Below are 25,081 nucleotides of genomic sequence, written 5' to 3'. Positions count from 1 at the left end.
AGTGGAGTTTGGAGTGTGACTGTTTGAGGTTGTGGACAGGTGTCTTTTATACTGATAACAAGTTCAAACAGGTGCTATTAATACAGGTAACGAGTGGAGGACAGAGGAGCCTCTTAAAGAAGAACTTACAGGTCTGTGAGAGCCAGAAATCTTGCTTGTTTGTAGGTGACCAAATACTTATTTTCCACCATAATTTGCAAATAAATTCATTAGAAATCCTACAATGTGATTTTCTGGATTTTCTTTTCTCAATTTGTCTGTCATAGTTGACGTGTACCTATGATGAAAATTACAGGCCTCTCTCATCTTTTTAAGTGTGAGAACTTGCACAATTGGTGGCTGACTAAATGCCTTTTTCCCCCACTGTATAAGCCCAAGCATTTAGTATGACCTCTGAGTTCGTATGACTCACGATAGTTTATTGAGGATCCAAATGAAATGGCCCAGTGGTGTGTCAGCAGCAGGGGACCCAGCTTTATGCTTGTCACTATAACGGTGTTTTGACCATAGAGGTCCTGCCTGTATCCTACTGGTGCTTTACCCATCTCCCTCAGGTTCATAGGGTCAGAAGTGTGTTTGCTGACTCTTCACTTGTTACTTTGTGTGTGGTCTAGGTGGGTCTAGGAGTGTGTGTTTAGGTGTGTGTGTGTGTTTTAGGTGTGTGTGTGTGTTTAGTTGTGTGCGTGTATGGCTGTGACGGTCATGGAAGACGCTCTCCTCCGCTCCTGACTGCATGTGCTGCTGCAGGGAGGGGGAAGTTGCCTAGACAACTGAGAACTTGTTTGCTACAACACCTTGCTTGTTTCAGCAAGGAGCAACGGTTTCATCAAGTTGGAGAGTCCAGTCCATGTTACAGCAGAAACGGACTCAACCGCACGAATGCATGGGTGTTCCATCTTCAGTCAGCCGAATGCCTGGGTGTTCCATCTTCAGTCAGCCGAATGCCTGGGTGTTCCATCTTCAGTCAGCCGAATGCCTGGGTGTTCCATCTTCAGTCAGCCGAATGCCTGGGTGTTCCATCTTCAGGCAGCCGAATGCCTGGGTGTTCCATCTTCAGGCAGCCGAATGCCTGGGTGTTCCATCTTCAGGCAGCCGAATGCCTGGGTGTTCCATCTTCAGGCAGCCGAATGCCTGGGTGTTCCATCTTCAGGTAGCCAAATGCCTGGGTGTTCCATCTTCAGGCAGCCGATTGCCTGGGTGTTCCATCTTCAGTCAGCCGAATGCCTGGGTGTTCCATCTTCAGGCAGCCGAATGCCTGGGTGTTCCATCTTCAGGCAGCCGAATGCCTGGGTGTTCCATCTTCAGGCAGCCGAATGCCTGGGTGTTCCATCTTCAGTCAGCCGAATGCCTGGGTGTTCCATCTTCAGTCAGCCGAATGCCTGGGTGTTCCATCTTCAGTCAACCGAATGCCTGGGTGTTCCATCTTCAGTCAGCCGAATGCCTGGGTGTTCCATCTTCAGGCAGCCGAATGCCTGGGTGTTCCATCTTCAGGCAGCCGAATGCCTGGGTGTTCCATCTTCAGGCAGCTGTTCATTCCACACATGTATTATTTATTTATGTTTACGGTTAGTTTATTTTCATGACGGTCTTCATCCATAACCGTCTGTTAAATTGTACCAGCCCTATGTGCGTGTGTAGGTGTGTGTTTTGTAGGTGATGTTGTCTCACTAATTACCTCTCTCTCTCTCTCTCCCCCCCCCCCAGTTCTCCCCATGTCCGTGAGCCGTCGGCTGCGGCTTTGCGGCACCCCTCCCCTGGAGTGGTCTGTCGCTGCAGTTCAGACCCCCGTGATCCCCTCTTCCCCCCCTCCCCCCTCCCTCCCCTCCCTCCTCCCTCCCCCGTTCCCCTCCTCCCTCCCCCGTTCCCCTCCTCCCTGCGCATCGCTGTGCGGGAAGTCATGAGCATAGTAATCGCGCTGGGAGTCACCACACCAGAAACGTCCTACTCAGATATGGCTGCTGGATCAGAGTGAGTACCACGGGCGGGGGGAGGTGTGGGGTGAGGAGGACGCGCATCCTTCGTCACCTCCTAGAAATAGACTTGTCAACTATGGTGAAAGCCTCTCTTTCTCTCTCTCTTGCATTGTAAAGAGAAACAAGGTGGAAAAACCTTGCACTGATGCACTCAACCACCCCATACATCACATACTGTAACTGAATAGTGATGATGCCAAGGCTAAATCAGACAAGTATTGAAATAGGAGCCCAACAGTCCATTGTTCTGCTAAACCCTGTATGAGGAAATGTCCCCGGACACCACAGGGAAATGGACCTGAACCCAGCACTGCTGCTTCACTGTCGGTGAGACCGATGACTGAGCTTCTATGGAATGTAGCTGGATCAGGCCTCCTTCCCCATACTCTTCTTCACCCAACCTGACTCAGGGGGATTTCACTTCACATGAAAACAATGAGAAACAGAAAGCAGACACGATCGACATTTACAAAAAAATCTCCCGCGGGATGTAATATTTTCTTGTTTGAGATGGAGCGTTCTGACAGTTGATAGTTTGGCAGTGCTACGTGCACCAGGACTGTAGTTGTTAGGTAAAAGGCAAGGTTGTTTTCCTCTCCCACCGAGACCTCTGCTAAAGGGCAACGGGGAGGTGCATAACAGCCAGGCATAATGGTGGCCGACATTCCATTTCCCGAATGGTCATCATTCTCCCAGGCTTCCCTTGGCTCTCGGGGGATGTTTTGGGCTGTGGTGCCATCTAGTGTACAGAACAGGCCTGGTAGATTTCACACTTGTTTACAAGCAGGTTAATGCTGCAACCCTCTAAAAATGGGCTTTATTCAGCAGGACACACTATAGCAGAGCGTTTTGCGAAGATATAAACTAGCATGTCTTATTGGACAAGTTTAGGTTGTCCTTCCCTGTTTCAGTCCATTTGGTGCCTAATGAATATGACCAAGCTTAGCTGCTGTATAAGTGGTTGAAAAATGGCTTTCACCGTATTTAAGCTAAGTGTGTAGTCTTTCTAGATAAAATGTTTATTGTAACTTGTCCCTATCTCTGGTTGTCTTTCTATCATTAACTCCTCTACATTTCTCCTACTCTCTCACTCGCTCTCTCTCTCTCAGCCCTGAGTCAGTGGAAGCAAGTCCTGCCGTGAACGAGAAAAACTACCCCAACCACAACTGTGGGAGTGCACACCGTTATGGGTATCGGGGACTACCATATACTGTGAGTACACAGCTCTCTTTCTCTATCTCTATGTCTCTGTTCTATACGTAGATATCAACCTTCCATCTAATTATAGGCCAGTCTCTGTTCTATACGTAGATATCAACCTTCCATCTAATTATAGGCCAGTCTCTGTTCTATACGTAGATATCAACCTTCCATCTAATTATAGGCCAGTCTCTGTTCTATACGTAGATATCAACCTTCCATCTAATTATAGGCCAGTCTCTGTTCTATACTTAGATATCAACCTTCCATCTAATTATAGGCCAGTCTCTGCTCTATACTTAGATATCAACCTTCCATCTAATTATAGGCCAGTCTCTGTTCTATACTTAGATATCAACCTTCCATCTAATTATAGGCCAGTCTCTGTTCTATACGTAGATATCAACCTTCCATCTAATTATAGGCCAGTCTCTGTTCTATACGTAGATATCAACCTTCCATCTAATTATAGGCCAGTCTCTGTTCTATACGTAGATATCAACCTTCCATCTAATTATAGGCCAGTCTCTGTTCTATACTTAGATATCAACCTTCCATCTAATTATAGGCCAGTCTCTGTTCTATACGTAGATATCAACCTTCCATCTAATTATAGGCCAGTCTCTGTTCTATACGTAGATATCAACCTTCCATCTAATTATAGGCCAGTCTCTGTTCTATACTTAGATATCAACCTTCCATCTAATTATAGGCCAGTCTCTGTTCTATACGTAGATATCAACCTTCCATCTAATTATAGGCCAGTCTCTGTTCTATACGTAGATATCAACCTTCCATCTAATTATAGGCCAGTCTCTGTTCTATACGTAGATATCAACCTTCCATCTAATTATAGGCCAGTCTCTGTTCTATACGTAGATATCAACCTTCCATCTAATTATAGGCCAGTCTCTGTTCTATACGTAGATATCAACCTTCCATCTAATTATAGGCCAGTCTCTGTTCTATACTTAGATATCAACCTTCCATCTAATTATAGGCCAGTCTCTGCTCTATACTTAGATATCAACCTTCCATCTAATTATAGGCCAGTCTCTGTTCTATACTTAGATATCAACCTTCCATCTAATTATAGGCCAGTCTCTGTTCTATACGTAGATATCAACCTTCCATCTAATTATAGGCCAGTCTCTGTTCTATACGTAGATATCAACCTTCCATCTAATTATAGGCCAGTCTCTGTTCTATACGTAGATATCAACCTTCCATCTAATTATAGGCCAGTCTCTGTTCTATACTTAGATATCAACCTTCCATCTAATTATAGGCCAGTCTCTGTTCTATACGTAGATATCAACCTTCCATCTAATTATAGGCCAGTCTCTGTTCTATACGTAGATATCAACCTTCCATCTAATTATAGGCCAGTCTCTGTTCTATACGTAGATATCAACCTTCCATCTAATTATAGGCCAGTCTCTGTTCTATACGTAGATATCAACCTTCCATCTAATTATAGGCCAGTCTCTGTTCTATACGTAGATATCAACCTTCCATCTAATTATAGGCCAGTCTCTATTCTATACTTAGATATCAACCTTCCATCTAATTATAGGCCAGTCTCTGTTCTATACTTAGATATCAACCTTCCATCTAATTATAGGCCAGTCTCTGTTCTATACGTAGATATCAACCTTCCATCTAATTATAGGCCAGTCTCTGTTCTATACTTAGATATCAACCTTCCATCTAATTATAGGCCAGTCTCTGTTCTATACTTAGATATCAACCTTCCATCTAATTATAGGCCAGTCTCTATTCTATACTTAGATATCAACCTTCCATCTAATTATAGGCCAGTCTCTGTTCTATACTTAGATATCAACCTTCCATCTAATTATAGGCCAGTCTCTGTTCTATACTTAGATATCAACCTTCCATCTAATTATAGGCCAGTCTCTGTTCTATACGTAGATATCAACCTTCCATCTAATTATAGGCCAGTCTCTGTTCTATACTTAGATATCAACCTTCCATCTAATTATAGGCCAGTCTCTGTTCTATACTTAGATATCAACCTTCCATCTAATTATAGGCCAGTCTCTGTTCTATACTTAGATATCAACCTTCCATCTAATTATAGGCCAGTCTCTATTCTACACTTAGATATCAACCTTCAATGTAATTATAGGCCAGTCTCTGTTCTATACTTAGATATCAACCTTCCATCTAATTATAGGCCAGTCTCTGTTCTATACTTAGATATCAACCTTCCATCTAATTATAGGCCAGTCTCTGTTCTATACTTAGATATCAACCTTCAATGTAATTATAGGCCAGTCTCTGTTCTATACTTAGATATCAACCTTTTATGTAATTATAGGCCAGTCTCTGTTCTATACTTAGATATCAACCTTCCATCTAATTATAGGCCAGTCTCTGTTCTATACTTAGATATCAACCTTCAATGTAATTATAGGCCAGTCTCTGTTCTATACTTAGATATCAACCTTTTATGTAATTATAGGCCAGTCTCTATTATATACTTAGTTATCAATATTTCGGTCAAGTCCTATTTATATAAGATGTCTCTTGTGGACTTTTTGCAGAAAACTAAATGAATTAGTCAGTGTGAGAGCATGTAAAGCCAGTACTGTTGCATGTGAAATCTTACGTCAGAGAGGAAGGATTATCCCTCACAACAGGGCAAGTCGACAAACCAAACCAAATAAAGTCAGCTCAATGTTGGAACTCTCTAAAGCTGCTTGACACGTTCACACAGCGCCGCCTTGTGTTTCCAGCTAAAAGGTTGTATTGTCACGTACCATTTGGTTTGTCCTCATTTTCATTCGTCTTCCATTTTCCGTTTCCTCTTCCTGAACGCCCGTTGTTTGAAGATGCAACAGTCTTCCGTTGTGTGTTGTCAGGATCACAACTATGGTGCACCCCCTCCCCCCACCCCACCCGCCTCCCCGCTCTCCCAAACCATCATTCCCCGCATGGAGCTCAATGGCGTGGCGCGCGGCCCCGCCTCCCGCTACCATGACAACGCCACCAATGGCGGCCAGGAGGAGAACTCGGCCGACAGCGACAGCTCGTCGGAGGAGGACGGGGCTGTGGCCAGCTGGTGCCACTGCAGCCTGACGCAGGACGGCTTCCTCATCAAGTGCGAGAGCTGCAGGTGAGAGAACGCCTTCCCGAGTACACTCTGTTGATGTGTAGAAGTGCCGGGTGATTTTATACATGTTGGCTGTATTTGTGTGTCACCAATTCTATTTGTCTTGCATGAGTACACAGACATAGTATAAGTCATATATTGATATAGAAGATCTGCAATTTCCTGGATGTAATATTCTTATTTCTGTGATTTCAGGGGGCTGGACAGGAGGAAAGGACTTTATGGCCAACGCAGGAAACCAGAAAATGTATCAGGTATTGTGAAGGGTACTTGACACAGACTGCATAACATACATCTCAATGTCTGTCTTCCAAGTATGGAACATGCATACAGCCACAACATTAATGCTTTGGCAGTACGTACATGTGGGTAGAGTTAAAGTGACTATGCATAGATAATAAACAGAGTAGCAGCAGCGTAAAATGGGGGGGGGTAGAAGCTAGCCATGATTAGCTGTTCAGGAGTCTTGGGGGTAGAAGCTGTTAAGAAGCCTTTTGGACCTACAATTGGCGCTCCGGTACCGCTTGCCGTGCGGTAGCAGAGAGAACAGTCTATGACTAGGGTGGCTGGAGTCTTTGACAATTTTTAGGGCCTTCCTCTGACACCACCTGGTATAGAGGTCCTGGATGGCAGGAAGCTTGGCCCCAGTGATATACTGGGCCGTACGCACTACCCTCTGTAGTGCCTTGCGGTCAGAGGCTGAGCAGTTGCCATACCAGGCAGTGATGCAACCAGTCAGGATGCTCTCGATGGTGCGGCTGTATAACTTTTTGAGGATCTGGGGACCCATGCCAAATCTTTTCAGTCTCCTGAAGGGGAATAGGCTTTGTCGTGCCCTCTTCATGACTGTCTTGGTGTGTTCAGTCCAGGACCAGGTTTAATATTAGTCCAGGAAACCAAGCCCTTTACTGTTGGTGGACCCAGGTGGATAGGAAGTTTGCTGCGTACCTGCGCATGCTCAAGTCCGTCTCTTCTTGTATTTCCAGTGGGCGAGAGCAGTGCCACGGAGAGCGGCGACGAGGAGGTGTCGCCCGCCACAGTGTCCTACACGGCAACGCAACACACGCCCACCAGCATCACGCTCACTGTCAACCGCGTCAAGCGGAACAAGTCCAAGAAGAGGAAGAAGAGCACGGAGAAGGCCCGCGGAGTGCCCAAGGCCAAGAAGATCAAGGTAGGGACCAGGAAGTGAGGACACATCCCTAAAATGAGCTCAATTAGCACTGCAAAGAGTCCCATGTGTGCGCTAAATGCGAGGCATGCCAGGCAAAAGTGCCAAATGTGCTGAATGTAGTGATAGTGGAAGGTGCCAGCCGCCAGGTGGGCTAAATGCAGGGGTAGAGTGTCCTAGCTAAAGACTGCGATAGTGTGGGGAAAATTGCCAAATGTCACGTGAGCAAAGTTGGAAAAGGGGCTGAGTGTGCCAATGCAGAACTCGCTGGTAGTAAGAGGACCAAGATGGCAGAGTTTCCTGTTTAACTAGCTGAGAAGGCTGAATATTAGGGGTGTGCCGATCTGGCCGTACGCATATTCGTAATCGTATGTGAAATGATACTCGTGATCAGATTTAAAAAATATATATTTTTATATGCCTAAGTAGATCTCCCTGCACGTTTATAGACCAAAAAAGCTGCAGATTAGGAGCAGCGCACGGAGGGGTGTGTGTCCTCAACTTGCAGCGGGAAGACAAGTTTGCTGTGGACGGAGAAATACAGCTTCGCTCTATCCAATCGGAGCACTAGGGTCAACGTACAGCCCGCCCGCCCTTTTTACAGACAGGCAAACTAGCCAGTTGAGTTATTTAGACCATGTAGCACCTCACATTGAACTTTTTTTTTTTTGATCACAGGTAATTACGAAGTAAAAATCGTATCAGGAAAATGTCCCATATCTGTTTTTTGTCGGACTTCTTGGCACACCCCTATTGAATATGCCTATTATAGACCTCTAGAGGCCAAGAGAGGAGTTGCACTCTTTTTCTAGAAGCAAAAATAGTTATTTTTGGTACATTATTTAGATTAAACTCTGAAATGTCTAAACGTTGAATACAGACTCTCTTAAACTTTGTGTAAATGTTTTAAGTAGACTGAAACTTTATGTAAAAGTTGAGTGGACTCTGAAACGTTGTCTGAAGGTTGTGAGTAGGAGACTCTCTAAACGTTGTGAGTAAACAACACTGTCTGTCTTTACAGGCCTTCAGAGAGGGTTCTAGAAAATCCATGAGGATGAAGGTAAGATTAATGAAAATCCTGAGGATCTTCTGTTTAGTTATATATCAATGTATACTACTACACATTTCAACTTCACAGCATTAGTGTATACGGTGAAGAAAGACCAAATGTTGTCATCAGTGCCACTTTGTGTCGCACCAGGAATCCATTGTGACCTATGTTCCATTGAGCATAACACAAAGACACCCATAACCTTATTATGATACGGTGCAGGTGATCTAGAGCACAGTGCATTACCCAGCCTCCCACCCATGATAACCCATGCATCTCTAAGCACTTTCACATAGTATGGCTCCAAAGCAAGAAGAAACACATGTTGTAGACCTGAAATAAGTTCATTTATTTTTAACACGACACGGCTCTGAAGGAAAAACTCTCCTCCCACCCTCCCCCAGAACTCCACCACGGAGGCCAGCGCGGTGGACGAGACTACAGCGGAGGGCTGGGAGAGCCGCATCCGCCAGTGGACGGACCAGTACGAGGAGGCTACAGCCAACCAGTACAGCGCTGACATCCAGACACTGTTTCAGCTGCACCGTGCCGTTACCGCCGAGGGCGTGGTGAGTGAGACAACCTCACCGGCCCAGGTCAACGCCTCGGCGGACACCATGGACACAATTAACCGCACAGAGCTGGCGTGCAACAATACGGTGCTGGGCTCTCAGATGCAGTTACAGCTGGCGCGGGTGACGCGCATGCAGAACCACAGGAAGATCCTGCGGGCGGCAAGGGATCTAGAGCCAGATACCCTGATCATCGAGTACCGGGGCAAGGTCATGCTGAAACAGCAGTTTGAGGTCAACGGACACTTCTTCAAAAAGTATGCATTCTCTGAAATAAGGTGAAATATTCATACGCTGTGGAGGAATTGTGTTAAACTGCACCAGTGTTTTAAAAATGTTTTATGGAGGAAATGTAGGCTGTATTCAGAATAAACATACTAGCACTGTAAAATCTTATGCAAAAATGGCAAGTTTGACATTATTTTGACTTTTGTTTTAGGCCCTACCCCTTCGTGCTGTTCTACTCCAAATTCAACGAGGTGGAGATGTGCGTGGACGCGCGGACGTTTGGGAATGATGCACGCTTCATCCGGAGGTCCTGTACGCCCAACGCAGAGGTCAGCCATCTTGGTTTTGTTAGTTTGTTTTCTTCAATAAAGGCATTGGATGCATCTCAATCGTCTCCCTCTCCTCATCTCCGGTCCTTAGTTCACAGCACTCATTTGAAGTCTCAGGTCAGGTGAATTTAGGTCAGTCAATCAATCAAATGTATTTAAAAAGGCCTTTTTTTACATCAGCAGATGTCACAAAGTGCTGTACAGAAACCCAGCCTAAAACCCCAAACAGCAAGCAATGCAGATGTAGGTCTCACCTGTCCAGATCTCTGACGTCAGCGTAGATGAAGGAAAGGAGATTAGGAGAGCAGGCCACTTAAGACTATTGAGACGCACCCTTCTAGAGGGAAATGGATACAGTTATGTTTCCATCTCCTTGATAGAAGACTAGCCTTCTGTTTCCTCTCCAGGTTCGGCATATGATCGCCGAGGGCATGATCCACCTCTGTGTCTACGCTGTCACGCAAATCACCAGGGACGCCGAGGTCACCATCAGCTTTGACTACGAGTTCAATAGCTGGTCAGTATCAATGAATCAGTGGTATCTATAAAAGCCTTTTTTACATCAGCAGTTGTAACAAATGGCACAAAAGACGGTTTCTCTCGCCTGTGTCTCGACCCTACAGCAGCATCTTTGGGGTTCAGAAAAGTGTGATGAAAATCCTATGTATTATCATTATTACAGTAACTATAAGGTGGACTGCGCCTGCCACAAGGGCAACCAGCAGAACTGCCCTGTGCAGAAGCATAATCTGAACCCGCGCGAGACCCTACTCTGCCCCGGCACGGGGTTGCTGCCCCCGCCCTCCCAGCTCCCGGGGCACACTGGGGCGGAGACGCGGCGGCGGAAGGCCCGGAGAAGAGAGATGGAAGGGATGTCGGACGACAGTAACCAGCCGCCCGAGGAGAGTGGCGAGGTCCGGGAGACTCTGCAGGGCAACGCCAGCCTGGGCAACAGTGATATCGAGGTGTGTGTGAATCTTGGTGCAAAGACACGTGTGTGTGTAAGTGTACAGTTAACGTTGAGGTGTGTGTGTGTGTGGCAGTTTGTAATGGAATGTGGTGCTGTCCCACTAAGACACACTGGTGTGTGTGCACTGTGCAATGAAAATGTACGACATTTAACATTCAGAAAGTAATGTGTCTGTGCATGTGTGTTGCAGGAGGGACTCCTCAAGCAGGAGGAAGGAGAGGAGGGCGAGCTGGAAGAGAACGGAGTCCTCATCTCCAGTAGACAGGTATGTGCTGCCTACATCACCGCTCTGACATCATTTCCTGTCACACTGACCAACCCACTGTAATATTATGGAATTGTAGTATTAGTCTTCAGTTGGTAATCCACCCTCTCTGTCGCTGTAGAAGAGGACATCTACCACAGGGGGCATAGATCAGGCCAAACATGAGAGCCTGGAGTCCGAGGAGTGGAGCAGAGGCAACCCCACGGGGGGCATCCAAGCAGGGGTGGGGATAAGCACCCGCCGTGCAACCTACGCCACTGTGAGTCGGACTTTCCTCCCCCCTTAGCGCCACATTCTCTTTTTCAACTTTATGTTCAATTTCAATATTTATCCCCTAACAGAATCTCCCTCTCGGTCTCCAGGAACCCTCCTCAGCAGCCGACGCAGACAAGGCCCAGGCGTCTGCCGCTCCCCTCCCGGAACCCCTCGCACCCCCCAAGCCTCCCCCGGCCCGCTCCTCCAAGCCCCGGCCTAAGAGCCGTATCTCGCGCTACCGCTCCAGCTCGTCGCAGCGCGCCCGGCGCCAGCGGCAGGCCCTGGCCCAGCAGCAGGCGGCCCTGGAGCAGGGGGCGTCGGCTGAGGTGCAGGAAAGCCCCCTGAGGGCCTCCGGTTCAGAGCTGGGGCTGGTGGACGGAGCACTGGGAGCCGGGCAGGTCTTAGACGGAGAAGGCCTGAGTGCTCTGAACAAGGGCATCCTGCGCAGCCTGCCCAAGACCAAGAAGGTGAGCGGGATGGGTCTGGCTTCCAACCACCTTTTTGGGGATTTAATCATTATTATTTATTGAACCAGGATAACTCTTTTGAGGTTAAGAACCTATTTTTCCTTGCTGAATTACAGATTTATAGGCTAATATCAAAACAATACAAATGTCATACAAAAACTTGACAATTTGTCACTAAAGTCTCCCCCCACCCTCTAGTATCTGGTGACAGAGTGGCTGAACGACAAGGTGCTGGACAAGGTGGCCCAGCAGGAGGTGCCCACAGTGGAGCGGCAGCTGCGCATCACCACCGACCCCACAGTGCTGGCCACCACACTCAACATGCTGCCGGGCCTGGCGGCCTCGCCACTCATCTGCACAGCGCCCAAGCACTACGTGCGCTTCGGCTCGCCCTTCAACCCCGAGCGCCGGCGCCGGCCCGTCAGCGTGGACGCCAGCTACGGCTCCTTCAAGAAGGTACCAGTGGAGAGAGAAAGAGGGGAGAGTTGTGGGGTTTGGGTTCAATGGAGAATAGGGGTAGATGGGAAATGTAGTGTGATATGTAGCAGGTGCTCGAGAAGGAAGGGGCTGATGGAAGTGGATGCATCCAAATAATCTCTCCTGTCCACTAAAGTGTGCACTTGTTCACTTCCCTATATAAATTAGATAGATTGTTGGTATATTGTCTCAGGCCTACATCTGTTTGTATCTATCCTATGTTCAGAGATGGATCCAACAAGCCCAGGACGAGAGCGGGCTTTGCTCTGGGGGCCTGGAGGACGGCACCGAGTCCACCTCCTCTCACCAAAGTAACAGCAGCAGCTCCACCCCCAACCCTTTCAAAGCCGGTATCTACCACTTTTTACTCTGTTCACTGTCTACTAACAAGTCTAGTAGTGTTTCTAATCTAGTACAGACCTGGTTTCAAATACTGTCCGAAATCTTTCAAATACATTGAGAATTCGCTATAGGCTGGGTTTGCACTTTTGGGACTTTTCTATTGGTTCCATCTTTCAAATACATTAAGCATTCGCTTTAGCCTGCCAGGTGGGCTGGGTTTGCACTTTTGGGACTTTTCTATTGGTTCCACTGCAACAGGCAAGCTCAATCAAGCACAGCTACAATATTTGAAAGGATTTAAAATAGTTTTTTGAACACAGGTCTGGTATAGTAGTCTTGAAGTTGGAGGTTATGCCAATATGATCTAATAATAAATGTTAATTCAACATTGGTTATTAATCTATTGTTTTACCTACTTTGTCCTAATTAGTCAACCACACACATCATCTAATTTTTAATGAACCTAACCCCAAATGAAGATCCTTTTAATCATCGGCATATGCTGACACCTGTCACAGCAGATAATCAAACGCTGTTGCTTTCTTTCCGCTCGCGCTAAAAAGAACTGGCGGCACCCCCCAAGAAGCGGTGGTCCATCTACGGCCCGGAGGCGGCTCCACCGCTGCCCGGCTCAGAAGAACACAGTCTGCTTCTGCGGCCCCTGTTGCCCATCACGCCCCCACTGCCCTCAGACCACCCCGTGCTCAGCCCTGCCTCCTACGCCGGCGCCGCGATGCTAGGTCGCTACGGCGACGAGGAGCACCGGCTGTCCAATGGCTACTCACCGCTGCCCTCGCTGCCCACCAGCCGCTGCAACACGCCACTGCAGTTTGAGGTACCGGGGACACGGAGAACACCCCTAGAAAACACACACACAAATATGACATACTGAAATACACACACACACACATACAAAACCACACACAGTCGATGGGCCACAAGAACATGAAACTTCAGCATTGTGAACTACAGTGCATATGCATGGTTGTTTTCACTGTACTACCTATCTGTTTGTAGTGGTGTTTTACGTCTCTCTCCCCCTCTCCTACCCATCCAGAACATATCGTCTCCAGAGGCCTCTCCTGTGCACAGGCCGGGGTCCATCTCTCCAGAGGTAGGCACCCACAGACCCAGATCAGCTGTCAGAGCACTGAAGCCAGGGCTAGATGGTATTCGCTTTAGTCTCACGGGACAGGGAACACAGGGTCCGGTGAGGGCAGTTTTGTGTTGCAGGGTTTATCTTGTAACTCTGTTCTCCTCCTCTGCTCCACCTATAGCCGTGCCTCCGGCCAGACTTTGACGCCCAGCGCTGCGCCCTGCAGTTTCCCGACCTCTCCCTCTCCTCGGGCCTGGAGAGCCCTGTGCCCGCCATGTCAGACGACTTCACTCTCCTCTCGGCAACGGGGCCTCATCCTCCTGACACACAGGGGCCGCTCACTCCCTTGGCGCCGGGTACCCCGTCCGAGTCGGCCCAGCAGGCCAGAGAGCAGAGCTTCAGGACGGAGTTCAACCTCATCTACACCTGCTCCCCGCTCAACGCTAACCTGGGCAACCCTGCCCCCGCTGCCCCCACTGACAGGCGCCTCAGCCAATCAGAGGGCAGCTACTCCCCGGCCGAGTCCTTCTACAGCGCCGTGAGTGGCCAGGGGATCCTGGCTGAGGCGGGGCCTGGCTCGCTGTCGCCCTACAGCGAGCCGCACTATGGCGGTTGCTACCCGGACGGCGGCACGCCACCCCACCACACCAGCAACCCACCACAGAAGAAGAAGGCAAGTCCTCCAACTCTCTCAGCTTCTTCCTGCTTTTGTTTTTTCCCCCCCTCAAAATTATACTGTTAATAAAGTTAAATTCCCAAATGGGGGTACGATAAGTAGGTCCGTAGCGGTAGTATGGAAGTAGTACCTACATGCTTATTGGTATAAAGTCCCAATTTTGAGTGGAGAGTGATATTGAGACTGTGGTATGTGAAAACTTAAAGGATACTCAGTCATGTTGTGATCTTCCCTTGCTTTGTGTTTTCTATTCACTATGTGTCAAATAGATCAATCGTTCTCAGTGAATCCACATCGACATAATTAAATCAAAATAGACGTTGGGTAATAATTTTCCAAAACATCTACATGGTTTTTTATTTTGACAAATTGTTACATTTATCTTTTCTGTTGTCTGTCAGTTGGCCCCATTGACTTTCAACTGTCTTTAGAAACGAATAATGCGGGACTTCTAGAATGATTTACACATTTCTTTCTTTATGTGTCTACTGTCTTTCAAACTGCAGCTAGCCCAACAGGTTGTGTGTTCTCTTTCCTACTGCAGCTAGCCCAACAGGTTGTGTGTTCTCTTTCCTACTACAGCTAGCCCAACAGGTTGTGTGTTCTGTCTTTCCTACTACAGCTAGCCCAACAGGTTGTGTGTTCTGTCTTTCCTACTGCAGCTAGCCCAACAGGTTGTGTGTTCTCTTTCCTACTGCAGCTAGCCCAACAGGTTGTGTGTTCTCTTTCCTACTGCAGCTAGCCCAACAGGTTGTGTGTTCTCTTTCCTACTGCAGCTAGCCCAACAGGTTGTGTGTTCTGTATTTCCTACTGCAGCTAGCCCAACAGGTTGTGTGTTCTGTCTTTCCTACTGCAGCTAGCCCAACAGGTTGTGTGTTCTCTTTCCTACTACAGCTAGCCCAACAGGTTGTGTGTTCTCTTTCCTACTGCAGCTATTCCAACAGGTTGTGTGTTCTCTTTCCTACTGCAGCTAGCCCAACAGGTTGTGTGTTCTGTCTTTCCTACTGCAGCTATTCCAACAGGTTGTGTGTTCTCTTTCCTACTACAGCTAGCCCAACAGGTTGTGTGTTCTGTCTTTCCTACTACAGCTATTCCAACAGGTTGTGTGTTCTGTATTTCCTACTACAGCTATTCCAACAGGTTGTGTGTTCTGTATTTCCTACTACAGCTAGCCCAACAGGTTGTGTGTTCTGTATTTCCTACTACAGCTATTCCAACAGGTTGTGTGTTCTGTATTTCCTACTACAGCTATTCCAACAGGTTGTGTGTTCTGTCTTTCCTACTGCAGCTATTCCAACAGGTTGTGTGTTCTGTCTTTCCTACTGCAGCTATTCCAACAGGTTGTGTGTTCTGTATTTCCTACTACAGCTATTCCAACAGGTTGTGTGTTCTGTATTTCCTACTACAGCTATTCCAACAGGTTGTGTGTTCTGTATTTCCTACTACAGCTATTCCAACAGGTTGTGTGTTCTGTCTTTCCTACTGCAGCTAGCCCAACAGGTTATGTGTTCTGTCAACCCTCTCACTCCCCCATGCTCCTCCTGAAACCTTTGCCAAGTCTTTCTTCCACTGTTTTTTCCAAGGCAGAGGGCCATCCTGCAAACCGTTAGTCTGCTGACAGGACAGCCAGATTACCAGGCTATAGCAGTAAGACGTGAATACAAGACAGTACAAAATATGGTGAATATTTCCATACGACCATTTAGAAGTGTGCATGTAAATATTGTTTTGCATTTGCATACAAACTCCACCTCCGTCCCCCAAACCCCCCTTCTCCAAAAACGTACCATGAGTATCATCTATTTATCTAAACATCTCTATATCCGAAACATGGTCACCCCATCGGCTCGGAGCGCCGTACGACGAGGCTGATGGTTCATGATATCATCTTCAGCCTGGCGAGGTTGGGCTAGGCCCTGCTGGCTTCACTGGCCATTCGTCTACGGTCCATCTCATCCATAGTTCTGTCCTCCTGTGCCTGCATCCCCTTTCACCAGCCTTGACCCACGCCCAAGTCAGATCATACCAGCAGTATGGCCAATGCCCATCTAAGAACCATACTAGCAGCCCTTCAAGAGGCACCCCTAAGGGTCCAAGGACAATCAGAAGGCCCATAAAATAAGCATTTGGAGCCTGAGAAGCTGTTCTAAGGGCCCAAGCGGTATCAAAAGGCTTTAACAAATACAGTAGTCCTCAGATCCCAAGACCCTAGTGTGTGGCCATTCTTCAAGTCCTAAGGCCCTGATGGCAACTCTAAGGGTCTAGGTGTCCCCCTACCCTTCTCTACGCCCTCTTTGGGTTCAGCTCGCCGCCCCCCGATAGCCCTGATATCGGACTGTCTATTCAGCCAGCCTGCTCCATATCTCTCACCCCACCCCCCTGTACCCTCCTTGAATCTGCTGCCTTTGCCATGACATCATTCCGCCGGACTGTTCTCTCTCATTGTCTCTGAGTGTGGCTGAATGTTCCGGGCTGTTCTCTCTCATTGTCGCTGAGTGTGGGTATATGTACCGGGCTGTTCTCTCTCATTGTCTCTGAGTGTGGGTATATGTACCGGGCTGTTCTCTCTCATTGTCTCTGAGTGTGGGTATATGTACCGGGCTGTTCTCTCTCATTGTCTCTGAGTGTGGGTATATGTACCGGGCTGTTCTCTCTCATTGTCTCTGAGTGTGGGTATATGTACCTTAGTGAGTGCTCTGTGGTTCTGTTTTTGTTGTGTTCCTTGTTTTCTGTTTCGTGTCTGACCTCGCAGTGGTTGCTTTGTGTGATGTTTCATTTGATGATGATGATGATGACAAGTTGCCGGTGCTGATGTTAGATTTTGACCCGTTACTAACTATCCATAAAACATAAAAAGGCTTCAAAAGGCAAACACAAGGTTGGTGCCTGACAAAAAAACGGAACATGTTTGCTTCCCGATTCTGGTAATGGCATTGATGACAATACTCTGGTACAAAAATCTATTTTTGTTGGCATTCAGCAGGGGTTTGTCCCAACACTGTAAGGACGGAGTGCTAAAGCTACACGGGATTGTTTCTTTGTCTTTTGTCTAATTGTCAAAGTCAACTCATTCCAATGACCATCCCTCCCAAGGTATTGTATTTTTGCACTTACCAACGTCAGATAACCACGTCAACAGAGGATGACGTTGACCCATCATGGAACAAAATAGAACTTCCAGGATGGTAGACGTATTCAATCATCGACCAGTGGTTGCTCTTCCAGTTAAGGGCTCTACACAGTCTATGCAACGGATCCGACTGAGATTAGTTTGCGTTGTTCTCTACAGTACGTAATTTTACGTACTTTTGTGCTGCTGAATTTTTGGAACGCTCCATTTGCGTAGACTGTGAAAATACTGTGGAGAGCCGTTTAGGGTTTGGGAACATTTTGGATGTTTGGTCTATGGTCAATCAGCTGGTAACATTCAAGGTCGAGTCGTTTAATAGTTGACATGGTGCATGACGTTGTCTGTCCATACCGCTCTGGTGAATGATAACTGGTGTTTCAATGCAACCAGTGGTATTGTGTGACATTGTGTGTGTGACCTCATGGGACTAAGGCTGTACATATGGCTGACTTGGAGTGGTTATTTTCCCTCGACTCCTCAACTCCTCAGGTGTCTCTGCTGGAGTACCGTAAGAGGAAGCAGGGGAGCAGCAAGGACCCCGAGCACGGGGGCAGCTCCCTGGGCACCCCCACCCGCCTCGGCTCCCCCGGAGGCCCCCGTTCCCTCCATCTGCAGCCCTCGGCCTCCCCCCACAGCTCCTTCTCCTCCCCCCCCCAGATGGAGGAGGTGAGCCCCCCAGATAACCACCACCACACCACCGTCTCCCACGCTGTGGGACCACCAAAGCAACAGCAGCCCAGGGATCAGGAGGGCACCAGCGACTGGTAAGACTAGACATCGCTGCCACACCACATTCTCTCACAGCACTTTGTTCCCTGTTTTCAGACATATCCACCTTTGCTGTCCCACCTTTTTTTATGTTGTGTTGTGGGGTTGACTGGTGTTTGAGACTATTTGCTTGGGAAGGTGGGACCATTAGCAACCTGAGCCCCATGCAGTGTCTCCAGACATAGCCAGCTCATCTGAACATAAACCCCTTGTGTGATTGAACGTACTGTACATGACGGTGTTGGTGTTTTGCTTTGATACAGGATGGTGCCCACGACAGTAGAGCGGCTGAGGGAGGGCCAGGGCGTCTTGGAGCGGGTACTGAGGGGCTCCCTCAAGATGGACCGCATGCTGAAGAGGACAGACGGCTCGACTGCTGACAAGGACCCTGGTACTGCACTCGTTTTCACTACCAGTTTATCGTTTTCACATGAATGTGGCATAGTAGAAAGTTCAGACCAGATGTCCTCCTGTCCCCATTGTAGTCTGAAATATAGACGTCTAGGTGTGTTTAGGCTGAAGTCCAGGTTTGTCTTGTCTGAAATGTAGATATCTAGCCTAATTTGAAACACAGACGTTTGCCGAATTCAGAGGTTCAGAGGTTTCAGGGAATGCGCATGCATGTACCATCTGTTCTCCTGTTACATTTGATTTTACATTTGAGTCATTTAGCAGACGCTCTTATCCTGAGCGACTTACAGTTAGTGAGTGCATACATTTTTCATGTAAGCTTGTGTCCTGTTGTGTTTATCCCAGATGCAGACCGGTATGAGATCCAGACAGTTCCCCTGGCCTCTCCCATGAAGAGCCCACAGAGATACATCCCGTCAGTCTACACTCACCAGGTATGGTGTCCTACGTCATTTGTGAGAATTTAGTGTTTCGTTTTGTCTGGGCTGATTCTTGTTTTGTCTGGCCAGAGGTGTAATCATTACTCAAAAGAGTTGCAAAACGTTCTGTTTTGCATCGGAAACTAGTGTTTCTGTTGAACAGGTTCAGCAAACCAGGAGAGACCTACCTGAATCTGTCCAATAGAAACGCTATATTTCGTTGCAAAAATTATGTTTTGCAACTGTTTTGAGTAATGATTACACCCCTGGTTTTTGTTTTGTCTGGCCTGTTGTTTTTTTTGTTGGCACACTTGTGTTTGGATGTTAATTAGTTCTAGGTGTGTACTGGGTGTCAAGTTAATTGTAAGTACTTTGTGTGTTTGTCGTTCTAAGGTGCAGCCCCCCTTATCGGATAGCCTCCAGCAGACAGCGGACAGTCCGGCCTTCCTTCAGCAGAGTGCGTCCTCTCCATTCCATGGCTCCTACAGCCCCTCGGCCCCCCCTCCCTCAGGTCAGGGCTTCTACCCTCGCCTGTCCTCCCACCCCGCCCTATCCCAAGACCACTCGCAGCAGCATCCACAACAGCCCCTCAACTCCCCGTCCTCTTTTTCCAACCAAACCATCTCTGCAGACTCAGCCCTGTGTGGGGCCTCCAGACCGCCAGGAGGCGCCCTGCACCAGCCGAGCAGCAGCAGCAGTATGGATGGGTCCCACGTGTACAGCGCCGGGAGCCAGCTAAAAGCCAGCCTCTTGAATAGCGGGTTGTCAGGGTCTCCTACCCCTGGCTCCAGGGCTCACGGCAACCCTAAAACAGACTTGGGCGCCAGTGCAGCGGGGAACCACGCCTCCAGACTGAGCCAGCAGCTGGCGTCCCGGAGCCTGAAACCAGGCAGCCCCGGGCAGACGGTGCTGCAGGCCGGCTCCAGGCTCCTGGCGGCCAACGCCAGCCAACACTACCCGCAGCGCGGGGCACCACTCAGTCAGTTCCAGCACCCCCCCATACAGGGGTCGGGAGTAAGGACACAGTCAGGAAGCTTTTAGGATGTTGTGTTTGTGTGTGTGTTTTTGCGTGAGCGTAAGTGAAATAGTGTACCTCTTCTCCTAAACCCTCTGGAGAAACTAGGCTTGGGGATATGTACAGACCTCAGAGGAGCGAAGACTCAACTTCTTCTAATTCTCCTTTCTTATTTTCTGTCTTTCTTTTTGCGGAAAACAATTTACTGCGTTCTGCGCCTAGCTAATCGAGGAACTTCAACATCCTCAAGGAATCAATGGAAAAAAATTAAATAATAAATGTTCAACAAAAAAGAGAAATCATTTGTAATTTGAAATTACCCTGACATGAACAGACTGCGTAAAACAGGCTAAGGAGATGGTGAAACTAAACCACGAGTATCTGTACAGTGTTTTTGTTTTTGAAGAAATGTACCTGTTGTTTTGGTACCTGGTTTGATAATGCTGAGATGGCAGGTGTAACTCAGCAGAGATTTTGTCGAGGTAACTTTTTGTTATTTGGCCAGCAGCCGGGCCAGTCCTGCAAGTATACATGTGTTTAGTTTGGAAAGGGGAAACGATACCAGCGAGAGCGTATATGTGTATCATCAGTTATAAAGATGCAGAGAGGGTGGCAGTCAAGAGCTCCCTAAAAATCATTCCGTATGATTTCTAACTTTTTGTGTAAAACATTTTTCTGAAAACTCTTGATCTGTATTTTACTGTTTTTCTTCTGCTCTTTTTTTTCTTCCCCACTTGACTGTTTTGATTTGATGTATTACTACTTCTCAGTAGATTTGCTATAATGTACTTGAGTCATACAGATCTTGTAATTCATGGTGCTGCAGTTGTTTTCGTTTTAAGTTATTTACAGTTAAATCCAGTTATGTTTCCCACAAATCGGTTGATTCAACTTGCCATCTGTAATTTGGAATCAAACTTTTGCCAGAAATACATCCTAGTAATCGTTAAAACCCTTGTATTGTGCTGGAATGCAGGGACAGAGTGAGAAGGAAGAAGCAGAAGAGGATTTGTTTTCTTTACTCCGTTGTTGGGTTTGTCGTCTTTTGAATCCTGTCGGATTCTTTTTATTAAAATGTATATAGAGAATATATTTTTTCTCTCCTTCTGACCATTCCTTGCATTCCATATGCCACCTAAGAAAACAGGAGGATGGTTTGAACAATATAAAAAGAAAAGGCTGCTGTGTTCTCCTTATTTGTTGCTGCTTCAAGAAGTCTCACTTTCCACAGAATGCTGTACCCCCATTTTAGTAGGGTCCTCACCAACTGAATATAAAACAAAAATATGAAAATCACAACACAAAGTTTATCAAGTCATGTGCCATGACCACAGCAGTGGGACTTTTAATCAACGTTAAATGACATTGCTGATGCACACAGAGTTGTAGTCTCCTAGTGACAGACTAGACCGCAGGAAGATGGAAATCATTCGGACTGGAATTTCTAGTTTGGTTGGGAGTAAATGTCTTTGGGGCCCCAGGAACCACACTGGGGCTTCTGACAGAGGGACTGGCCAGCTTGACCGGACACTTGACCTTTCCTCTTATTGCCTCATCCACAGACATAAGGGTACTCACTTGTTACATGAATGTTTGACAGAAGACTTCTGAGAAATGTCACCCAAAACTACCAGCACCTTAAGTAAAGAAAGAAATACCCCCTAAAATGAAACTACAATGTATGATCATGTGTACTTGTATAAAATGTGTTAAACTGTACAAAGAGAAATATAGTACACTAAATTTGCCGCATGATATTTCTTTTCTGGGTCTGACCGACTGACAGGTGGATTGGGATGATTAGGTCTGTCCAGAAAGTCTTCACTTTCCACTACCGGAGAAACTGGACACTGCATTTTTTTGGGGGGGAAATTACGTTTAACTCATTTTGTTTTATTTTTTACACAGCATAGTGGTGACTATTTGGACTCCCCCATCCAAAAGATAAAGCAGAAGAGATGTAATGCATTTTGATAATAAAATACTGATGATAATGTATTTTGAAAAATTGCCCTTTTGATATTTCATGCACTATGGTGTATATACCCGTTCTCAAAAATCTGTTCAAGAAATAGTGAACATTTCTTTACATAGTATGTAACACTGCCATGTTTTATTTGAAAGAATTGATTATATACTGTACACACAGTGAAGTGAATGGTGAAATATCTCCTTAGCCTGACAAACCAGTCGACGAGTAAGGCTAGGGAGTCACCCTGTGAGTAAGGCTGAGTTTAAACTCCATGGACAAGCTTTCTGCTGAGCAATTCGTCACTGACGCTTGCGTAACGTTACACATTCTGCCACGCACCGTTCAAATCTCAGTGCGGTAAAGTCGCAAAGTGGTTGCAGAGCCTCTATGGAGCATGCATAGTGGATTGTAAATCCAGCCTAGGTTTGTGAAGTTGACACATTGAAAACCTAGCAGTCTGTGACATACAGAAGACTGAACACCTACAAAGGAACCGATAGGAAAATATCACGAGGATACAGCTATAGACCTTTGTAACACTGCACGGTAATGAAGGGTATCTGGTTGAGATATGAGGGCCACACTCGGGCAGTGGCGGTAATAGCGTCGACATCTATAGCATCACGCCATTTGTCTTGCGGCTTGTCACGAGGTCAAATAATTTTTTTATTTGTCACATGCTTCGTAAACAACAGGTGATACAATTTTGACATACATGGTCGGAGTCCTCTTAGAAGGGCAATGCAGTTGGGTGGTTCACCAAACTACTCAGTTGGTCGCTTACGCCTCGATCACACCGACAGCGGCATTGCATTTTGGTACACCAGAAGTACATTCATTTCCAATGGAATGCTGCGTTTGCCTTGCAGCATTGCGTCGCAGAGGCAGTTGCCGTGTGTTCTGTTTATCGAACGTATGCGTCAAACAATGCGTAGACGGCTTGACCGAAATGGTAGCAGAAGGTGAATGTTGAACTTTTGTTGCACACATATCCAGAGGATGCTGCTTACTATTTTTCGCTATCAGTGTGATCAAGGCCTTACACCTCAATCACACCTACAGCGCTATCAGTGTGATCAAGGCCTTACACCTCAATCACACCTACAGCGCTATCAGTGTGATCAAGGCCTTACACCTCAATCACACCTACAGCGCTATCAGTGTGATCAAGGCCTTACACCTCAATCACACCTACAGCGCTATCAGTGTGATCAAGGCCTTACACCTCAATCACACCTACAGCGCTATCAGTGTGATCAAGGCCTTACACCTCAATCACACCTACAGCGCTATCAGTGTGATCAAGGCCTTACACCTCAATCACACCTACAGCATCATTGCGCAAAATGGTATGCTGCGTCATCTGGATATGTGTGCAACAAAAGTTCAACATTCACCTTCTGCAACCATTTCTGTCAAGCCGTTGACAAACGCAGCATTCCATTGGAAATGAATGTACTTTTGGTGTACCAAAATGCAATAACACTGGCGGTGTGATCGAGGCATTAGATCAGTGGTCACTAAAGTAAGGCGAGGAGGGCAGGAAGCTGAGTAAGCATATTGGGATGATAGGAGACTGACTGAACACTGTAGTTGCTTGCTACTTTTTATGGTACTTGTGTTTGAGAACACCTTATTGGAATCCAAGCCAATTACAACATGCACGCACACACACACTCACTCTCTGTCCCCCTACACACATTCATTAAAAACGAAGGATGAAACTTTTGTTGTTGAGTCATTACATTTGGGAATTGGTTCCTTCTTTGCAAGAACAAGTTCCAAATTGAAGGTTTGTTGTGGTCTGTTCTCTGCATGGTAACTGGTTCCTTCAATGGGTTGTCCACTGCCAGTCTTGCTATCGTGTATTTTGACTGTAGGGGGGCATAGGTGTCTGTCTGTCTGTCTGCCTTCACCAGATCCAGCTGTAGGCTTGACACTCCACCTCCGGGAACTCCTTATAAACCACGCGGTAGCCACACTCAGTTGGAATCCGCTGGCAGTTGTTGGGCCAAGTGGTAGGTTTCATCCGTCTGGGGATACGAACGAAAAAAAGACACGTGATATTGGCAAAAACTGAATTCATGTTTGGTTTCTATATTTCACTGTTGCATACGGTTAATATTTTCATATCAGTCACTAATCTGGTCCGTTTACTCACGAGAGGCAGAAGTAGCCATTTTCGTGGCAGTAGCACTTGTCACAACCCCTGTAGAAGGTCTGTCCAGGCTGAAACGGAACCTCTTTATAGATACACGGACCTGCAGTCAATGAATACAGAGAACAATTGACATTGATAATGGTACAGGTTGTTACATTGCACTTTCAGATGTAATCTGTCTATGGCCAGTGTTGCAAAACTCCTTAGTAAGGAAAGTAGCTATTGGCTGTCCTAAAAGTCGCTAGACGTCGTTAAATGACGTGATCGCCTAATTTACATAATTGGCCATGTGCATGTAATTGTGATGGATGCTGTAGGAGAGAGGAATAACGTCCTAGGAGAGACAAAAAAGTGAGTAAAAAACACCCTACATTTACATCCCGCCCTGAATGTAAGACAGTGCGGGATCAGCCAGCGGCGGCTTCCCGCATGCGCGATTCATTTGCAGTCTGGACGCGGAGGGGTGAACATCTCCTGCTCTGAATGCAGCTGGGAGGGACTGCTGCGCGAGGACTGCGCCGCCTGTGAGTGCTTTGGGACGGGGGTAACAAAGCACCCGCTGCTCGTTGAACGTGCTTTCACGTCAGAGTCTCCAATAACACCAGAAAAAGTCGCTAGATTTGTCGCTAGTCGATTTTTTGAAGATGTGTCGCTAGAGGGGTCTGAAAACTCGCTAAATATAGCGACAAAGTCGCTAAATTGGCAACACTGTCTATGGCATGCACAATTGCAAGGATTTGCAAATACACTCACGCGAGAACTGCGTGATCCTAAACTGCATTACTTCAGCTGGCCAGTAGATAGAGATGTTCTACTAAACTGCTGAACGGTAAAGCCTTCCATACTAAAGAAGCGGTGACCCAAACTTGAGAAATATATTCATTAAATGTATATGAAAATGCATTATCACAGATGTGATTTTAATTTATGGTACAATCTTTATCTAGACTGATTTGTTGAGGTTTTCTGGTAATTTATGGGGTTATGTTGAGTA

The 25,081-nt window shown here is 46.9% G+C and overlaps 1 protein-coding gene and 1 long non-coding RNA gene across 9 annotated transcripts; one reads left to right on the top strand and one right to left on the bottom strand.

The window, feature by feature from the left end:
- Nucleotides 1–1,839: 1,839 nt before the first annotated feature.
- LOC121578436 (histone-lysine N-methyltransferase SETD5) lies at nucleotides 1,840–21,952 on the top strand. Of its 8 annotated transcripts, none has more exons than XM_045223742.1 (23): nucleotides 1,840–1,968; nucleotides 3,083–3,185; nucleotides 6,062–6,315; nucleotides 6,508–6,566; nucleotides 7,299–7,486; nucleotides 8,505–8,543; nucleotides 8,939–9,363; nucleotides 9,546–9,663; nucleotides 10,071–10,180; nucleotides 10,346–10,628; nucleotides 10,824–10,898; nucleotides 11,020–11,157; nucleotides 11,240–11,620; nucleotides 11,819–12,076; nucleotides 12,324–12,447; nucleotides 13,003–13,274; nucleotides 13,497–13,553; nucleotides 13,717–14,208; nucleotides 15,799–15,891; nucleotides 17,831–18,105; nucleotides 18,373–18,500; nucleotides 18,866–18,954; nucleotides 19,333–21,952. In XM_045223742.1, the coding sequence occupies exons 1-23, from the start codon at nucleotides 1,898–1,900 to the stop codon at nucleotides 19,978–19,980; spliced, it is 4,680 nt and encodes a 1,559-aa protein (XP_045079677.1). In that variant the 5' UTR covers nucleotides 1,840–1,897; the 3' UTR covers nucleotides 19,981–21,952. The 8 variants fall into 8 exon arrangements, with proteins under 8 accessions (XP_045079677.1, XP_045079675.1, XP_045079672.1 ...); XM_045223740.1 differs by having other exon boundaries at nucleotides 8,939–9,384; XM_045223737.1 differs by having other exon boundaries at nucleotides 6,041–6,315; nucleotides 8,939–9,384.
- LOC123492040 lies at nucleotides 20,897–24,319 on the bottom strand. The gene is made up of 2 exons (XR_006661601.1): nucleotides 23,253–24,319; nucleotides 20,897–23,207 (listed from the first exon to the last, which is right to left on the bottom strand). It is a non-coding gene; the product is annotated as an uncharacterized LOC123492040 (long non-coding RNA).
- Nucleotides 24,320–25,081: the final 762 nt, after the last annotated feature.

This window comes from Coregonus clupeaformis, chromosome 12 (assembly GCF_020615455.1).
Source record: "Coregonus clupeaformis isolate EN_2021a chromosome 12, ASM2061545v1, whole genome shotgun sequence".
Taxonomy (NCBI): domain Eukaryota; kingdom Metazoa; phylum Chordata; class Actinopteri; order Salmoniformes; family Salmonidae; genus Coregonus; species Coregonus clupeaformis.
This window is presented reverse-complemented; position numbering and strand designations above follow the sequence as displayed.